Source organism: Sarcophilus harrisii, chromosome 3, assembly GCF_902635505.1.
Source record: "Sarcophilus harrisii chromosome 3, mSarHar1.11, whole genome shotgun sequence".
NCBI classification, from domain to species: Eukaryota; Metazoa; Chordata; class Mammalia; order Dasyuromorphia; family Dasyuridae; genus Sarcophilus; species Sarcophilus harrisii.
In genome coordinates, this window is record NC_045428.1 from 176,201,982 (window position 1) to 176,223,521 (window position 21,540).

At 33.3% G+C, this 21,540-nt stretch overlaps 1 protein-coding gene across 1 annotated transcript in view; it reads right to left on the minus strand.

The window, feature by feature from the left end:
- Positions 1-13,318: 13,318 nt before the first annotated feature.
- The window catches only part of TMEM182 (transmembrane protein 182), a 77,276-nt gene continuing 69,054 nt past the window's right edge, over positions 13,319-21,540 (minus strand). The window contains exon 5 of the mRNA XM_003765685.2: positions 13,319-14,656. Coding sequence (XP_003765733.1) covers positions 14,436-14,656 — 221 coding nt within the window. The 3' untranslated portion in view covers positions 13,319-14,435. The remainder of the gene's footprint in view (positions 14,657-21,540) is intronic.

The following is a 21,540-nucleotide window of genomic DNA, read 5'->3' on the forward strand; positions in this document are numbered from 1 at the left end:
TCACATCCAGAGAGAGAATTGTAGAGACTAAATATGTATTGAAGCATATTATTTTCACCTTTGTTTCTTTATTTGCTTTTTCTTTCTCATGGTTTTTCCCTTTTGTCTGAATTTTCTTTTCCAACATAACATAGAAATATATTTAAAATGATTGCACATATATAACCTATAGCAGATTGCTTGGTTTCTTGGAAAAGTAAGGGAAGGAGGGAGGAAAAAAAAATCGGAACTCATACAAAAATGAATGCTGAAACCTATTTTTACATGTAATTGGAAAAATAAGATACTATTGCTGACAAAGAAAAAGAGAAAATATACCAATCACCTCAAAAAAGAAATCCCAAAATAAAAACTCAACGGAACATTTTAGCCAGATTTCAGAATTATTGAGTAAAGGAAAAAAAACTGCAAGTGGCCAGAAAGAAACATATTAAATACAAAATAAGTTTACATGTCAAACTGTTATTTTGCTATACAAAAAGAATCAGACTCTGAAATATTGTACAATTAGCCTGTGAAGGAAATTTTTTTAAAAATGCAGGCAGGCAAAAATATAGGGATTGGGAATTCAATGTAATGGTTCTGTCATCTCCCAGAATTCTTTCACTGGGTGTAGTTGGTTCAGTACATTACTGCTCCATTGGAACTGATTTGGTTCATCTCATTGCTGAAGATGGCCAGGTCCATCAGAATTGATCATCATATAGTATTGTTGTTGAAGTATATAATGATCTCCTGGTTCTGCTCATTTCACTCAGCATGAGTTTGTGTAAGTCTCTCCAGGCCTTTCTGAAATCATCCTGTTGGTCATTTCTTATCAAACAATAATATTCCATAATATTCATATACCATAATTTATTCAGCCATTCTCCATTTGATGGGCACCTACTCAGTTTCCAGTTTCTGGCCACTACAAACAGGGCTTATGCATATGTTTTGAAAATAAAAAGCTTTAAAAAAAAAAAAAGGAAATGGAAAAAAAAAGTATAAAACTCCCACATGTTGTACAACTGATATTTAATGGCTTTTGACCAATCATAACTCAACAATTTGATGTTTTATATAATTAACAATTAGGCTGAAAAAACCCAACAACAACAATAATAACTAGGCTGTAGTAACCATGTAGCATCCAAAAAATTTTATTCTGTACTGCTGGGACCACAAATTTGCTACAATTTAAAATACATATGCTAATTCTTAGAAATTTCTCATTTTTGCTTTATTTAAAATTCTGTAAAATTAGAACTAAATGACTTGTCCATGCAGCGTCTTTCCTGGGCCTCTATCCCAAAGAGATCATAAAAGAAGGAAAAAACCCACATGTAAAAAATGTCTCTAGCAGCCTTTTTTGTAGTGGCAAAGAACTAGAAATTGAGTGGATGCCCCTGGGGCCATCTGGGGATGGAGAGTGGCTCTATAAGTTATGGTATATGAATATAATGGAATATTATTGTTCTATATGAAATGATGAGCAAGCTGATTTCACAAAAACCTGGAAAGACTTACATGAATTGATGCTAAATGAAGTAAGCAGAACCAAGAGAACATTGTACACAGTAGCCACAAGATTATGTGATGATCAACTGTGATAACTTGTTCCTTTTCAACAATGAGATAATTCAAGGCGATTTCAATAGACTTGTGTTGTCATCCACATCCAGAGAGAGAGAATTATGAAAACTGAATGTGGATCAAACCATAGTATTTTGTTGTTGTTGTTGTTTGTTTGCTTATTTTTCCCCTTTTTCATGTTCCTTTTAAACTGATATTTTGTGTAGCATGACAAATATGGAAATATTTTTAGAAGAATTGCACATGTTTAACTTATATCAGGTTATTTGCTGTCTTGAGGAGGAGGGAGAGGAAGGAAATGAAAAAAAAATTGGAGAACAAAATTTTACAAAGGTAAATGTTAAAAACCATTTTTGCATGTATTTAAAAAAATAAAATACTATTAAAAATGACTTGTTCATGGTCACATAATTATATATATTGCTTATATAGTACTTACTCTGTGCCAGGCAGTTGTGCTAAGCACTTTATATTTCACTGGGAAAGACAAAATAGTTTCAAGGAACAAGTTTCAGAAGCCTTTACCACTCAAAGTACTTTAGTTAGAGGGAATAGGTAGTAAGGGCAAAAAGTAAAGGAAAAAGAGGCTAGCCTTCAATTTATAGCACTTTTTATTCTCTGGTTTATAAACTCACAAACAAATGTAAAAGGGAAGAAAAGCTTGTGTTGCTGATAATGAAGAATATTAGACTAACAACCTAACACAGTTTCCCCAATGGTGTTAGCAAAGCACTGTTCCAAAAAAGTTATGATGCAAAAAAGAAAAAGGAGGAGGAGGAATCACAGGGATCATGCCATCAAATTTAATTTTAGAGAATAAAACATGAAGCTGATTTCTGTTTGGATCTGTTATGTACCAGTTGGAATGTGGATGCTTAACAGTGAGACAGAGAAATATGATCTGTGCTTTAAATAGCTGCCAAATAGCCATGCTGAGGTTATTTGCATCATAACATGTTGCAATGAAAGTGATCTCTTTCAAAGTAAAGCCACATTCAGAGAGTTGATGAAGAGGGAAAACTGGTTTTCATTGTCTCTATTTTCCCTTTTTTATATATGTCATTTCTTTATCATAAAAGAATGCTAATTTAATTTGAATACTTTTCTTGGATTTTCTATGTTTTAGAACTCACCCAAGGTATTTCTGAAAGAATTTGTGTTCTTAAGAGGTCTGTTCTTGCTAAAGTAGGCATAAAGAGTATGGTCTTCTGACCCTGCTTTTTCTTCAAGGTCTTAAACTATGTAGCAGAAAACGTTTTAACCCTAATCTTTCTAATTCTTCCAGGCCTTCTAATCTGAAGGAAATGCTTGAGTAATAATAGTAACTCAAACATATCTGGTGCCTTATGGCTATGTTTTCACATGCCCTATCTCATATAATTTTTCAGATAAGGAAATTGAAGCTTAGAGGAGTTACTCAACAGAACAAAGTGACAAAACCAGTAAGTAATAGAACTAGAATATGAACTCTGTTCTTCAAACTCCAAAAGCAGTTCTTCTAATCCACCAAAATTTTACTCTTAATATTCATTAATTGGTAGAAGGCAAAGCAATATCTCCTGTATTGGTATAGGAGAGGGAACAACAAAAAAAAAAAAAAAAAATGCTACTAGCAACTCTATCCTCTTGTTTTTAAAAGAAATAAAAGCTAAAAAATCCAAAACAAATTTTTGAGAAATGAAAGGATCATTGCCCTTTTAAGTTATAATCATTTAATTAGATAGATAGATAAATAGATAGATATAGATATAGATATAATTGTTATCACTGAGATGTGCATATTATCACTATACACACTGTGAAGATATGATTTCCAAAAACAAAGAATTAATTTTTAAATTCAAAGTTTCTAGTCTCTAATAAAGAAATTAATCCATTTTCCTCAATTTAGATTATAAAATAATACAGATAAAGCTGGGAGGTGCCATGTAATCTAAAACCCTATTTTTTTTTTACCAATGAAGAAAATAAGTCTCAAGGAGATTCAGTGACCTGACTAAAGTCGTGCAGGTATTGTGAGAGGCAAGTTTTGAACCCAGAAACTCTGAATTGAATTAATTTTTTTAAACTCATTCTACAATCTCATGGATAATGATGAAATGAAAGATGAAGAGCCCCTGTTTTATTTGGGATTTACCTTATGAATGCAGAGCTAACCCACATATCAGAGGATGGCTCTCTGCTCCAATCAAGTTTTCAAGACAATTTTTCTTCTTTCACATGACATTTGGGATTTTTCCACTGTGCTCTCAAGGCATAAAAAATATTTTGTTTTCATATTACAGTATAGGTCACTATGGGAATTTAAAAAAAAAAACTCCTTTTCTAAAAGCATCAGCTAATGTACCACCATGAAGTCTTTTCTGACTCAAGATGCTAGTGTATCCCCAATAAAAGTTAACTCTTATTCATTTAGAATATGAATTTTATAAAACTGGGGTTGGAAATGCTCCCTCTACTAAATGAATACAAGTCTTTTTCTCAGTATACTTTGAACATAGCCAGGCACATAGTAGGTATTTTATAAATGTGTGCTAACTGACAGACACTGAAAAATGGGTCATTATTGTCTCTCCCTTTAAAAACTTTAAACAATGAAGAAAATAATCACCTAATTAGTGAAAAATCTGGGAACAGAATTCACAGTCTTTGATGGTACACTATATATTACCACTCTGAGCCATGCTATGACATTTTGACTATTATCATGAGAATGAAACACTTGGGAAGAAATGCAGAATATGGAGGCTGGGAAGTTCCTTATAAACTATTCAGTTTAATATTTGTTGATGTCACAAATTTCCCAGCCATGAAGCTGCTACATTTACAGGTTAATGGATTTGCTGGATGTCACCCTTCCTTTTTAGTTCTGTCAGCTCTGGGGATAAAAAGAGACAAACTTGAAAAATAAAAGCTAAGGTTCTTCATCTGTATATTAAGGTAATCAGAACATATGGTCACTCTAGGATTTCTCATCCAAAGATCTTATCATTCAAATTGAATATCAAAAAGGTTTGGTAGGCAATTTCATATAATAATAATAATAATAATAATAATAATAATAGCTTGTATTTGTTCAAAGTAATTTATATTTTATAAAGAGTTCTCATAATAATCCTGTGAGGTAGTTATTATCATACCCATTTCACAAGTGAAGGTCAAGGAAAGCATGTGCTAGAATCATGGTATTTAGACTTTAAAAGGAACAAACAACAAGCTTAAATTGTTGAACTCTTAGCACAAAAATTTTCAGCAGAACTTTATCCTTATGTCTATAAGAATGAAAACTTTTCAACACAGAAAAAATTACCATAAATTTATCCTCCAATTACACAATTAATATTTCCATGCTCTTTAAGGGAAAAAAATCAATAATAGACAAGATTAATAGATAAATACAATCACTGAAGTTCAGGAGTTAGAGAAAAAGGTCAAGTAAGTTGAAATGTTCTAAAAAAGAGATAAAACATCAGTGATAACAGATTACAGCAAGCACTAAGTAATTCTACTGTTCTTAAGAAACTAAAGCTTGCTGCAGAAAATCCTGTTCACTTGGTCCTTCAGAATAGAAATATGTAATCTACTCACACTCCCTGAAGCAATGTAAACCTTTTAGAAGTACAATCACAAAAGAGTATACCTGGGATCTAATACTCCTAGAATCCCAATTACATATTCTAGAAGAATTTCTTTGTCTTACAGATGGGAAAGCTGAATATTAGAGAGATGAAATGATTCACCCATGTATAGACAATGCGTTATCATCTTTGTTTCAATTCTATTTGATTTAGATTTGAGAAGTAACATCCTGGAAGAAGCATTTGGCAGATAGATTAATTCTAGACTCTATGATTTTTATTATCTTTAAATACATTTTATCATATTAAGACATCAAATTAAATTAATTAGATAGGTAATAAATGCTTCCCTTAAAAGTTTGAAAATGTTAGATCTACTTAGAGGAGGAAAGATAACCATCTATCAAAAATTATCTACCAGTTTACTTACTATTACTATTACTACTATGTACCCAGTGATATAGAAATACCAGTAGCCTGCATAGGTAACTGATGTTTTGCCATGGATTGCCAAATTCAAAGTGGTTGATAGTAGAGCATTTGCCTCACAGTGAATCTTAAGTTCCTTCAAGAAACTGGGTTCTTGGGTGTTCTACTTCATCTGAGCTTTCACATTGTAAGGTTTAATATCACCCCTCAAGTTGAATTTGCCTAAAATAGATGATTTAACTGCACCTTTCATGTTTCTTGGCTTAGGTTTTCTGGTATGTACCCCAAGTGAAAAATTGTTGGTTACAGTTCTTGTTATAGGAATTGATTCCTATTTGATTTGATTTGATCAATCGATCAATAAAAATATATTGTGTCTACTATGTGCAAGTACTGTGCTAAACACTGAGAATAAAAAATGAGGCAAAAGATAGTCCCCTTCAAGGAGCTCATATCTAATGAGGAGTTAGAATTTAATGGAATTATAAGAAAATATCAGATCTAGCTCCTGACTTTTATGAGTTTATATTCTACTAGATATTTTGAATTACAACATTTTTGCTAATCATTCATGTTCTAAATGTGAGTTCATTTTGTTTTGTCCTTCTAAAAAAGTAATTTTTCTGATTTAATATAATAATTTATATTTAACTTAATATAAATTAAATAATTTATCATTAAATAAAATACATTAACTAAAATAATGTAATATAATAATTTCTGATAATAAAATCCCAAAGAATTTGAAAGAGGCTCAGGTTCCAGAATAATCAAGTAAAGTTTTATTTTTTTTTAATTTTCTATAAATTACATTTTATCTTTCATTTATAAGGCTTCTTCTAGCATCAAATGTGGCTTATTAAAAAGATGATTATAAGTTAGGAAATGGAGGTTAAATACCCTTCTCGAGAAATGAATAATTACCCATAGCTGAGATGTCAAATGTACTGTAGTGACTAGCAACATTTCTAAGTATCCCCCCAAACCAAAATGTGATTGGAAAATACTTAACAAAATAAATAAAAATAAAATTGAACATAGATTATACTTTAAATTTTTTTAAATCTATAAAAAAATTTATATCTATAAACTAAGAATAATATTGGTATTCATAATGATACCTATAGTAACAAGTGAGGCACCTTTTTCTTTTTTTGTGGGGGAATAACTAATTTTTAGAAAAATTTTTCTTGCATTCAGCTGAAATCTTCATTCCTATAGTTCTATCTTGTTGCTGTTCAGTCATTCTTCAGTCATTTCTGATTCTTCATGATCCTATTTGAGGTTTTCTTGGCAAAGATAATGAAGTGGTCTGCCATTTCCTTCTCAAGTTTATTTTACAGATGAGGAAAATGAATCAGAATTAAGTGATTTGTCTAGGGTCATACAGCTAATAAGTGTCTCAGGACAGATTTTACCTCAGGAAGCTGAGTCTTCCTGCCTCCAAATATGGAACTCTATCCACTGTACCACCTAGTTGCCCAGTTTCCACCTACTGGTCTTAATTATTATGAATAATGAACTGTGAATACTCTGAATTATTAAATAACAATAAAATACTGATACATCACCTTACAAAGATATTGATATTTATTATCTCTGGAATGAGTAGAATAAATTTAATCCTTCTTACACCTGACTGGTAATCCTCCAGATATTTGAAGAAAGTAACATGGTTTATTTTTAGTATATTCTTCTCAAAAATAAGCATCTGGATTTTTTTTCAACCTGTCCTTATTTGACATTTCTTTGAATCCCAACAGTACCTGGCACCTCTTTCTGAATACATTTTAACTAATCAATATTCTGCCTAAAATTTGACACCAATAATTAAAAACTCTCCATTTGTGGTCTGAAATACAACAAAGTGGAGCTATCACTTTCACTGCTCTGTTCAATATATACTTTATTGATATCCCAACTGCTCATGCCCTTTTCCTCAAACTATATTACATCTGGCAGCCTCGTATATAGTTGCATTTATTTAAATTTTATTTATCATATATATATATGCATATATAGCACTACAATTAGTTAAATCTGTGTTGTGTGTATGCTCATTGCAAAGCAGGGATTTGCTCATTCTTTGTACTTAGATTTCCAGCACTTAGCACCATTCATAAAATATATTTTTGATTGCCTAATTAATTTATTGATGAATCAATAAGTAAATCATCCATCATTTATTTATTACCTATTATATGTCAGGTACCACGTTAAGCCCTTCAGATATAAAAGAGTCTTTTCACTCAAGAAATGAATATTCTAATGAAGGAAATGACATGGACATATGTAAGTGTAACAGTCTGCCTTAGCCCCCATTGTAGTCAATTAGAGCATATTTCATCTTTCTTTAGAGTTCTCTAGTACCCTTAAGGGGATTGGGATGTCCAGGCACTCTTTCTTTGATTCTAGCTTATCATCTAACTACTTAAGAGTGGGATTGTCTTTTACAAAGAAATATTTACCCCAAAGTTATAGCAAGATTATGCAAAGATTCCCCCCTCCCAACACTTGGATGCCCATTATTTCCTGTGGGGGATTAGGTTCATACCTTATTTCATTTCTACACAACGTGTCGAATTACAAAATCCAAAGAACAACTCTTTGGGCATAAATCCTAAGAATCCTGATAAATAAATAGACAGGGTATTTCAGGAGAGAGAACACTAAAAACTGGAGAGCATCATAAAGGCTTCACTTAGGAGTTGGTACCTGAGCTGGGGCTTAAAAAAAGCTGAGAATTCTAAAAGAAAGTAAAGAGTGAGTTGAATCCAACCATGGGAGATACCTGACTGTGGCAAATGTGCAAAGGTAGGCAATGTTATGCTGAATCTGAATGCAGGGATCTGGTCTCTTTGGCTACATAAAAAAGTAGACTGAAAAAAATTTTCCCTTAAATAACCTCCATTGGTAAAGACTTCTTCAAATAATGAATGTTCTGCATTACCAGAAACCCATTTTTAGCATGAATGGAAGAAAAGCTAAGAAAAAATGGAATAGGAAGAGTTAGGATGTTAATAAAGAGGGACTATATCTTCAGTAAAAGATATCAAAATAAGTATTAGTGAGAATATATAGACTATTTTCAGAATTATAAATATATGAACTATATTTAGATGTAAAATATCATGTCTTTTGCTATAATATCCATATATTATTCACCATTTTTACAAATATCAATTACTTCAACTGTTCTAATATCAAACAGTAAATTTAGATAATTACTGTCACTACATAATATATTCAAGTCATCACTTGGAGAATTCATAATCCATATGAGTAATAGGAAAATGTGGACAATTACATAAATGAAAATGTGTAGAGTTAAAAAGATAAACTACTGTGTGGTGAGTAAAGATAAAATACAATCTTTTCCAGTGAAGAGTCCTTCAAAAATATGTCTTCTGTTTGATTTGTTGTTCAGTTGTTTTCAATCATATTTGACTCTTTGTGACCCCAAAGGAAACTGAGGCAAATGGGGTTAAATGACTTGTCTAAGATCACACAGTTAGTAAGTCTCTGAGGCTGGATTTTAACTTGGAAGATGAGTTGTACTCACGTTATTCATTGAGCCACCAGCTGCCTCTCTTTCATGACAGACTCATTGTATTCAAACAAAAATAGAATATGATCTGTTCAAAGGCATAGAAGTCCATCTCAATAGTTGCTCAGATTTGTGTCCTCACGTAGTACCCTTCCCAATGATGCTGTCCAAGCTAATTTTAGATGTCCCAAGCAATGGACCTTCTATTGCCTGTACTACAAGTTCCCTATTTCAGAAACCATAAACTTTTAACAGGATGTTTTTCTTGTTATTCAAACTAAATGTTCCTCTCCTAGTTTCATCTTGTTATCTTCTGTACTATATACTGTAAATATTTCCTCTCCCTCTTTAGTGCTCAACATTTTTCACATACTATATTAGTAAGTTTTGTCAAGTCTCCTCTCCTCCCTGATGTAATGATTTGTAAAACCACAAGAATGATTACTGATCATCATTCAGACATGCTACTAATATGGTTAGCACCTTTACTCATCCATCAGAAATTAAATCCTTCATTTCTTCTTCTCGGACCTTTTGATCCCTATGTAGGTCCCCTATATTGTTTGCAACATTTAAAGTGTCTCACCAAGATCAAGTAACTAGGGTCTCTCTTGTTCCTTCTTTGAATTAAAATTTGGTGGGGTAGGCAGAAGGAACATCTCTACAATCCAATGACTTTAGCTCATTTCATTCATTTTCATATTTAGATTTGGTTTATGACCATTTATCAGTACTTCTGTCTTCAGTGTTAAACTCAAAAATAGTCTCAAGATCAAGCTTAAGCATCTGGTAAATTTAGTAAATTCAGAAAAAAAAAAAAAAGATAAATCTTGAACCTAATTGCCATTCATTTAGTTAAGCAATTGAATTGATACCTTGTGAAGCATCTAGGTGAAGCAATGGGCTACAGCAGTGGTACTAAAGTCAGGAAGACCTGAGTTTATCACCAGTCTCAGTTGCTCATAATTCTAGAACCCTGAACAAGTCACCTAACCTCTGTCTACCTCATTTTCCTCAATTGTAAAATGGGAATACCATCTACTTCCTAAGGTCATTGTGAGGATCAAATAAGACAATATTTGTAAAGTCCTTACCACAGTACCTGACACATAGGAAGTGCTTAAGAAATGCTTTTTTTTCCCCTTGGCTGAGAAGAAAGTCAAAATTTATTTTCTCACAAAATATAGGGTTTTTTTAAAAATGAATTATGAAGTATTTTTTGAAAATCCTTTCTCCTTAATAAATTATCATGCATTCTATCTAACATGTCACAGAGATAAGCATGTATCAAGAAGTCTATTAATTAATGTTCTATAATTATATCATGTATTATCTTGGCAATATTTCACAATAAACAACTTCAAAAACTGTATCAATTCCAATTTTCCAGGCTGATTTATATATATAGAATCATAGGATCTGAGAGTTGGAAGGGGCCTCCACAGATACATTGCCCAATTCATTGAACTAAAGGAATCTCCATTCTGGCATATCCTACAAAGAGTTGCCATCCTGGACTTGAAAACCCCAAGGAAGTCTTCAATCCAACACTGCTAAGAGAAGGGCTTTCTACTTTCCATCAAGTTAAAATTTTACTTTTTTGCAATTTCCACCCATTTCTTCTGAATAGGAATAAGTAGATGGGGAACAAATATTTCTTAAACATCTATTATATCCCAGGCATTGTGCTAAGCACTTTATAAATATTATGTCATAATTATCATAACATCCCGCAAGGACTCTTATAGTTTCCATTTTATAATTGAGTAAATTGAGGCTGAAAGAAGTTAAATGACTTGTCCAGGATAGTATAGTTAGTATCTGAGGTCAGATTTGAACTGAGGTTTTGTTTTTTTGATGCCAGAACGAGCACTCTATCTACTGTACTACCTAGCTGCCTTCTAAGGTTCAAATAAAAACTTGAATACAATTTATTCTTTCTTCTCCAAAATTTTAATCATGTTGGATCTACAAGTTCTGTTACCACTTTGCCTTGATAGGCAGCTTAGGTGGTATAGTGGATAGACTAACAGGAATCATGATGGCCAGAGTTTAAATCCAGTCTCAGATATTTAGTAGCTGTGTGAGCCTGGCAAGTCACTTAAGTTATTTTGCCTCAGTTTCCTCAACTGTAAAATGGGGATAACAGCAGTATTTACCTTATAGGATTGTTGTGAGGATTAAATGAGATAATACTTGTAAGTTGCTTTGCAAACCTAAAAGTACTATATAAATGCTAGTTAGTAGTAGTAGTAGTAGTAGTAGCAGTAATCCATTGTAACTTTACATTTAATGTCAAGAATTTATTTTTATAGATCCCTGATTTTTTTAATGCCTATTAAGAGTAAATCTAATGTTTTAACATATTTTTCCAACATAATTCTTCCCAATAAGGAAAGCATACTAAATAGAGAGCCAGCCTTGGTGAAAAGAAGACCTGCATTCAAGTCAATACTCTAACCATAATTGATTTTGTGGCCTTGGGCAAGTCACTTAGCTCCTAATACTTTAAGGAAACTCTCTAAGACTATAACTTGTAAATGCCAACCAGCATCGGTAGAGGAGTTTATTCTCCTATAAATTTTTTACCCTAATGAATCACAGGTACTTCCCTCAGCCTTTCCTACTCCCTTCAATAATTATATACATCAAGCTTTTATTGTTATAGTTGTTTTCCCAATACCTTACAATCTGCAATCAAATCATGCAATCTCATGGCCAAATATAACTAAACCAGATTTTCATGCAAATATCAGGAGAGACTGAACAAAAGCTTCACCAAAAACTACAAATGGATTTACTGTACTTTATTTTATTTTAGTATTGGGAAAAGATTCTAATTTATTCAACTAAATGTTTCTAGTATAAAAATAACCTACTTTTAAAATTAGGAACTTTAAGACACTGGTAACTTTAGTATTCTTCTTAGAGAATGAACTTAGATAATTTCATTGAGTTAGATGAAGGCTATAGTGAAACAGTGCTCCAGCAACAAACTGCAAGGTGAAACCAATTGAAGTTGATAGAACTAGGGGAATATATGGCAGCATTTATTCATTTTTTTAAACAAAGGTTATTTATCATTGCCCTTTCTGGGCATTGCCATTAGATTAGGAAATGTGTTTGAAATTAATGTGATTGATGTATTACAACTGTAAAATATTTCCAAAGTGTAGGCCTGTGGGAAAGTATCATACACATCAAACGTTAAGCCAATTGCTTTGAAATGAATGTATGGTACCAGTATAACTGTTCTAGAAAGTGAGGATAACCATCTGAAAGTTATAAATATTCAAACCTTTACTAAAAGCAGATTGTAGATGAGATTTAAATGACATACATTACATCAGAAAGGCTAGATTCCAAAGTTCTAAAAAAAAAAAAAAAAACTATTTACAGATGACATATCCTAATCAAATGTATCTAGCATCATCTGGAAGACCTAATAGTATACTGTAACTTAATATTACAGGCAATATGTATAGCAGAATCTACAACTAAGTTTCTAATAACCAAATAAAAAGTCAAAAAGGAAATAAAGGAATAAGAAAGTTAAAAGAAAAACCCAGAACTCTCAAAAAAAAATTATCAACATAATTGAAGTGACTTGAGAGAACTTTTAAGTCACTTAGATATCTTTGACTGTGGGCATGCCCCTTGCTATCACTAAAATGTTTTCTCGATCCCCTTGCTATCTCCAATTCTTATTATTCTTCCATACCTTTTTCACACTGACCTATAGAAAAAAAGGCGCCTTAATGAAAAAGTAAATGAATAGCAGAGAAAACCCTGGTAGTCTTTCAATCACAAAAGCAGTTAGATTGGAAGCCATGGTCAATCTATCACACTGCTTCTACTCTTTCCTTGTCTCTTAGAGATGCCTTTAGTAATTATAATAGCTGTGGAATGAAGTACTTTGAATTGAACAAAGCCAAAAATAGTCCTTCTCTCTTTTTCCCTCTCTAAAACAAAACTACTTGGTAGCTTTCCATATGCAAATGATACCTATGCATCTCAGATGGATTTGATTTTCATCCAAATTAAGGCCAAATGAAACTAATCTCTTAGATATTAGAAATGCCCAAACTGGGGAAATCACAAAATGGCTTTCCCTAAGGGGATTTTCCCCTCAGGGTGTCAAAGGTGATTAAAAACATGAAAATGTAAAAAAAAAAAAAATTTCCCCAACCAAGAAACTGAAGAACCATAATTAAAGAAGCTATATACTCAAAAGGAGTTCAAGGGCAAATAAAAAGAGTAGGAAAAGTTAATTTATTACCTTATTTAACAAAACAACTCTGGTCTCGTACTCACATAAAGTTATTTTGAATGTTTGTGACTTTTGAATATTAAAAACATACTCCCATAAATAAATCTTTCACACTGAAAACATCATAGCAATATATTTTCAAAATGGGAATTTTAAAATATTAAATAGAATTATACCCCAAGCTAAGGTTTTTCATTTCTATGTAATTTTAAAAATCTTTACACATAACATTTTATTGATTTAACTCCATATTTGTTTCTTTTTTATCCATTCAACACTAGGTATATTAATTTTGTCATTTATCTTTACCATCTCTTAATATACATTAAGGTTTACATCAACATGCAAAATTTTAGTGAAGATAATGAAATTTACAAAAATTAATAAATATTCTATTCTAAGTAGTATATGTACATGTTAGTCTGCCCCCGCTTTCTGTTACATTTTACTGATGGATTTTTATGGTCTGTACACTAGGAACAACTGGCGTCTATTTTTAAACAGTAAAGAATTTGTTCATCAGTTTCAATTAATGTGTATGCAGATATGAATGTGTCTGGTGGGGGAAAGATGGATTGAGTTACTCTATCAACATTTGTTTGTCATTCTCAAGCTTTCTACAAAGATCTTTTTCTTTTCCAAAGCAAAGAAAGTTAATGCTAAGAGGCAGCTTAAAAAAAAAAAAACTTATTTGACCCATGTGATGTTTGGTTGTTATCAGTTTTCCAGAACTAAGAAATCTAACACTTTATGTGCTATTTAAAAAGAGAGAGAGAGAGACCCATGAGGAGAGAAAGTTCCTAAAAGAAGTGAAAATTCATAATTACATTTGGATAAAACTAAGAGGTTTTGCTTTCTAGAAGGAGCTGAGTGCCTTCTTGTCAGAAAGAAATTAAAAATAAAATGACTCATTTAAAACACCTATAGAGTTACACCAAACAACTCTACAATGGAATAATTGAAATACCATGTAAAGATTACATTCCAGTTAAACATTTCAACAAAATTATGATATCCAATGATGGCAGAAAGATGATTAAGAGTATCTGTGAATATGCCTCCCCACTAAGAGGAATAGTAATCCAGACAAGAGAGAGAAAAATATCCCAGCCGGAGCCAGCAAAAATGACCAGCCATACATGACGTAGGGTGTGAATTCTAAGCAGTCTTTCCTCTTCATATTTGTGTAGCTTTCCATATCTGCTACAGCCTGGACCCAGATGACATATAAAACCACCACCAGGGAGAACAGGATACCTAAAAAAAAAAAAAAAAAAAAAGACAAATTAGAGGGCTTTTATACATTTTGGAAGCACTATCCATTTATAGTATGTATACACTATAGCCAGATACTAGTACTCCAAAGGTATAAATAAGAGGTTTTTAGAGAAACAATTCCTGAGTTCAAATCTGGATGCAGACCCTTCCTAGCTGTGTGACCTAAGTAAGTCATTTAACCTTATTTGTCTCAGTTTTCTTATCTGTTAAATGAGCTGAAGAAGGAAATGTCAAACCACTAAAAACACTAAAGGCACAGCTCTTTACTAAGGAAACACCAAACCCGATCACAAGTCAGACACAACAAAAACAACTGAACAACATGAGCTAAATTCTATAGTAAGTACTAAAGAAACAAAGAAATAGAAAAACATAGATCTTGCACTAAAAGAGTTTGATGAGGGGAGCCCCGAAACACTCTCTCTCTCTCTCTCTCTCTCTGACTTTGGGGGGAAAGCTTGGGAAACTCCCTTAGGACAAGTTCTCCCCTAAGAAACCTGCTCCAGGGAATCAAGACAAAATGGTTTCATTCTGATATCTGGGTGGGACTAGTATAGTCCAAGACCACTCCTACTCAGTCTAAGCTGGAGATGGAAATTTCTATCCAACTTTATTGAGTTGGAGAGTAATCCAGGGACACTCATTCAATTCAAAGATTCTCTATTCTGATTCCACTCCCAGCCTCCACCAGAAATTACCCATGTAACAAGCTTCCTTTGTTGTGCCACAGTTAGTTCTCTTTTATTGTCCTGACTCAGTTTCCCTAAATTGTTCTACCTTGGTTTCCCTGAATTATTCTGCCTCAGTTTCTATTTCTAATTGTTCTGCTCAACCACCCCTCCCTCCTAATTATCAGAATATTTTATAAAGATAAAAGATCTTATATTTTAGAATATCAGAATGCCTTTGTCATCCCAAGCTATCAGAATATCAGTTACTTTTTTATCAAGATGCCCTCTCCCCATCTCTGTGCCTTCCCCCATTATGTCATCCGCATCTCCAGTGGCTCATCCTATCCTGTCAGAGTGCTGTTCCCAGCTCTCAGCACCCTGACTCTTCCCCTGCCTCAGTCTACCCCCTGAGTCTGAGCCACGTGTATACATGTCATTGAGAACTCATATTTTTTGCTGGATTCTTGGAGACAATAGTCTCATTCAGCCCTGGGATCAAACCATGGATCCATCTGGTCCCAGTAAATCTCTCCCTTTCAGATAAAATATTAAATACTCTCTAATCTCTATCTTGCCTCAATTTCTCCGGCATCATATCTTCAGCTCAATTCCTTGCAAAGGACCCAAAAGCAGGAATTATGCCAAGGAACCTCTCCTTGGCATAGCTGCGACCCTCTGTCCACTGAAAAGGCTTTCTCTTTTCAGCTACTCCCTCTTTATCTCTTTCATCTATTCCCCTAATAGGACCCTATCACGCTTTACCTCTTTGTCGGGATTTCTCTGCTAGAAACTTTCAGCCTGCAAAAGCTGACTTCTCAATACTAATAATTAACTTCTTTTGCCAGTTTAACTTTTCAGGTTTGTAAATTCATTTACAAAGGACCTGCACCGACCAGAAGGGGCTCCCCACAACTCCTCCATTTTTGGCTCCCTAACCAGAAATCGAGGGGAGCTGAACCTCATCAAGTTCACATTGTAATGAGGGATGCTACATCCAAATAACCATGTTCATAAAAAATATATATATATATATATATATATATATATATATATATATATATATATATATACATATAGTATAAATGGGAAATAATCCCATAGATAAAGGGCTCAAAGTGAGAAACTCGGAAAGTCCTTTTGTAGGAGATAGAATTAATGCTGATCTTGATGGAAACCAGGAAAGCCAAGAATCAGTGGTGAGAAGAGAGGGAAAAACCATAGTCAAGAGATGGAGTATCCTTTCCTAGGAACAGCAATGCAGCTAGATCATTGAATGCATGGAGGGGAGCAAAGTCTAAGAAGATTGAAAAGCTAGGAAGAAGCCATGTTGTGAAGGGCTTCAAATGCCAAACAGAATCTTATATTTGATTCTAGAACTATAGGGAACCACTGGAATTTATTATAGAGAGTTAGACCTGCTTTTGGGGAAAATTGCTTTAGCAACTGCATAAAAGATGGACTGGATTAGAGAAAGTTGTAAGGTCAGAGCAACATGATCCATGACTCCAAACTGACTAGTACATACACATATGCCAAAGATAAAGGAGAAAAAAAATATCAAAACATAAGTGTGCCAATTTTTCAGTTAAAGTTGCTTCTTTATTTCAACACCAATGAGTTTATACCCTATATAGATTAATTCCAATCACTCTTATTACATGATCTTTCCCACCACCATCTATAGGTTAACAACAACAACGAAAAAAAGGTTTCTCATTATCTAGCTTTCCTAAAAGCCTAGTGTCGGTATAAACAGACACCAATAGCCTATACTATTTGTGGCAACCCAGCTATAAAGGAGCATAATAGGGGAACCCCAGGCTAACAATACAAGTATAATCTGGACCCTCTCCCATGACCATGCCAAAAATCACACTATCACAGAATAATTGTCCTGCTTACATCCTCATCCCTTCTCTGGAAGTTTTCTTCAGTGCTTCACCATTTGACTCTCTCTTTAATCTTCTTTCTAAGGCCTTTTTCTTCCTTGTCCTTTTCTTGGAAGGCTGAGTTAAACTAGAGTACAATCTGATTATTTCTTTTGCCTTTTTCCTATCCTCAGAGGGTATATAAATTGTTCCTGCACCTTTGCTCTCCACTTGTCCTTGGTTTCACCAACTGAAATATAAACCTAAAATGAAAGGCCTTATCTACCCAAAATACCCAAACATCTTCCTTATCACCATCACCCATATAAAGGCTTCATATTCAATCAGTTAATTGGTCAACAAATATTTATAAAGTATTCACTCTATGCCAAACACTATAATGGTGGGAAGACAGAGCTAAAGGTGACAAGTCTTCTCTGAAGGAGCTTACAATCTAACTTTCTTTTTTTTTTTTTTCTTTCTTTTTTTTGGTAATGAGGAGCTATTGGTCAGTTTTTCCTCCTACTTGGGAACTTTATCTTGGTTCCTTATATCAACAGTTGCAACTTTTCTCTGGTAACTATGAAATTGAATTTTTGTTGCTCTGCGATAGTGGGATTATGGAAAAGAACTCAGACACACCTCTTCTGTGTGTGTGTGTGTCTCTCTTTTTTCTTTCTTTCTTTCTTTCTTCCTTCTCTCCTACCTCTCAGGAAGGAAGGAAAGAAGGAAGGAAGGAATATATATTTATTATATTTTATATTTTATTTTAATATATAATATAATAATATTATTAATAAACTATAGTTATCTTTTATTATATAATATATAAATATAAATAATAAATATAAAAATATTTTTTAAATTCTCTGGAATTACTTGTTGGTTTGAGACAAGAGTCCCATTCAGCCGGCTGGCTTTGCTAGCCCAAATTCACCACTATTAAAATATTAAAAACCTAATCTCTATCTTGCCTCAATTTCTCTAGCATTACAAACTTAGATTTAGAGATGGAAGGGATATCAGAAATGATCAAATTCAGCCCATTTATATTACAGATTTGGAAACTGAGGTCCAGAGTTGAATGACTTGTTTAAGGTGACACAGGTAATAAGAATTAGAGGTAGAAAACACATACACATGTGTGTGTTTATATATGTTGTGCATGTATGTGTATATATATGCATATGTGCATATATACATATATATATTTCAAGCTCAATTAGTCTAAAACCAATTTTTTTTATTTTTAGCTCAAAATATACTACTTTTACTTTCATTGCTGTTAGCCATTCATTAGTGTCCCATACTTAAAACTATTATGTCATCTTTGACACTTTTCTCTTCCCGTACCTCATATACCCAATCTAGTAGTCAAAGTTTGTTATTTCCATCAAACCAATACTTTTTGCACTCTCTATTCCAATTGCTATTACTCAAGTAGAAATCTTGATTAGCACTCAGTTGAACTCCTGGAATAGCCTCCTAACATTTTTCCCCTCTCTCTTCCCTTTTTCCTCAAAGGAATCTTTCACATTAAAATAAACTAACCTTTCTCATGCATGGAAGTAGTCACATTATCCTAATCCTTAAGATCTTCCAGTTGTTTCCTCCTGATATCAAATTGCTACTTATTATCATGACTATAATCACTGAGCTTTCCCAGTACCTTGCACACAGTAGGTACTTTAAGAATTTTTGTTAATTGAATTGCTTTTTCAAACATTACTCCTTTGTTTAATACCATATTTTATTTTATGCTTTGTCCTTTCTTTCCTTCTGTCATTTGAATCTCTCCCAACCTTTTACAGCCTCCATAGCTTTCCTTGATCCCTCTGATGTAAACTGAGATCTTTTTTGGGAAAAATGATGTAATCTGGGGGAGGTAGGTGTAAACTGTGTCCCCTTTGGGGAGACTCACAAACCCTGGGAAAAGCATACCTTTCCCAGACAAGCCCTTCACACGTTAAGTGGCTTCATTCACTTGGAGATCTTGGTCAAATCACCCTCCATTGAAACTGAGATCTTTTGGGGGTGGCTCAGATCCCCTTCAGGGAGTTCCCAGACCCTGGGAAAAGCCTTCAAACTCCCAGTTATTCAATTGGAAATCTCTGTCTGATGGTCCTCTATTGATCAGCCCAGACAACTCCAAGCTCCAGGCCAATACTTATCCCATATAATCATGATTTGTCAATCCATCTCTGCCAAATTCCTAATAAGGAGTTTTGTCCACTGAGAAAACTTCCTTCTTAGTGAACAACAAAATCCCTTTTGCCACAGATTTTTGGGTTTGTGAATTCTTTCGCATTGGACCTGCCTCTCCAAGCAGAGGGGATCTCTCCTCCTATTCCCTACCTCATCGCCTCTATATGGATGTCCCTAGAGTTCAGAGATCGCCTGGCATTTTATTTCTACCCTTCACAAATTATTATCATATATGTGCTTATATTATAGTTATACCCTTTACATATCCTGTGGGTTAAGGGTGCAGAGCCCTCACAATCTGGGAAATCTTAAAAAATTTTGACCCTCCTTTTGTACCACAGAAAAAGTCTGAATTTGTTTTCTTTTTTATGGGATATTTACAGTATCTTGTTGGAAAATTCAGATTAAGTATTTGGTCATAGTCTCGGTGTTGTATGCTGGCCTTCACATTTCATCTGCAGTTTCTGCAAAACTTTTCAAAAACTCCCATTCAATTTCTTATATCAACTCACAATATGTCAAAACTGCAATGGGGAAAGTCATGATGTGGAAACAATAACTATATAATTATTTGTGTATAACACAGCATCCGATTGTATATAGAAATCTATATGGCCATATAAGGATAAATCTTTGAATTTCCCCTAACACCCAGTAAAATATAGATGGATATTGAAACTAGCAAATACACATATCAGAAAAAAAAAACACCATTAATTATACTCCACTGATAAAGCATTTCTTTTTGGAGGACTCTGAATTCTTCCCAATTTAAAGAAGAGGTACCATGCTCTCTCACTTATTGCATGAACTTTCTGATAAATAGAAAAGAGAAATATAAAATAAACATGGGCTATTAACATTCTGCCCTTCCTAAGCTGATCAAACTCTACCAATATTTATAACCAAGACTAAGAGGCAAGATAGAATAAATGCAGCAGTTTCACTAATAACTGTGGTCCCCTTACCCCTCCATTTCATGTAAATGCAAATTGTCATTTCAGCAGCCTATAACTAGCACTCAAAAGAGAACAAGGCAAACCAGTGATCTACAGCTCTATCATAAGAAATAGAAAAGTCATAGTTAGGGAACAAACCTTTCACAAAACTTTATATTTCAGAAGGTCACAACAACACAGCAATGTCAGGTATTGTACAGCAGAACTATGCATTTAAATCTATGTGGCAAATATATTGGACAGTGTTGCTCTGATAATATAAAGGCCATAATTAGCAATTTGCATATTATCATTTACCTTATGAAAATACTTTTCAAAGTCTTTGCTATCCTTTGTTGATGATGGTTTTTATCTTATTTGCTAAAAAATAATAGAGTTCTTTCAGATTATTTATGACAAAAGAAAATTGTCCTTGTAAATAATCAAGGCTTATATATCACTTTCAAATTATTTGTGACAAAAGAAAATTGTCTTCATAAATAATCAAGGCTTATATATCACCTTTTTTTTCAAAATTTACAAAAAAAAATTACTCTGATTATAATGTGTTCAAAATAAGGATTAAAGTTTATCATGTTGGTACAGGCAGGCCTATAAATTATGTTCCCAACTGATTTCTTAATGCCATGGTAACATGTAACATAATCTGTAATAAAATAATCTCTGATGTAAATATTAACAATGTAAAGAGCAATCATTTCCTGAGAGTATTCCATTGGGGCTATGCTTTCCATCCCTATGATTATACTAAACTTGTTTATGAATTGGGAATATAATTGCTCAGCAGTATTGTACTTAGAGTATTAGAACAGGAGTCAAAAGGTCTGGGTATGTATTCTAAGTCTACCACTTACTAGTAATATAACCATCAAGTCATTGTTTTGTGCTTCAGAAATTTCTCAGGTATAAAATGAAGATGTCAATATAAGTGATTTCTATTTCAATCTACTTTTCATCTCTAATTCTTATAATGCTATGATCCCTGGGGTCTCTTCCAGCTCTAACATTCAAAGATTCATCACTGGAAGATACCTAGGTGATCCTACCTTGTCTACACTCACCTGAAGCTTATATGACATTCCTAATAAGTGATCCATCTTCTGCTTGAGAATTTTTTGGTATAATGTTTTCCAAATGGGATATGTGGCCTGCTCCTAAGG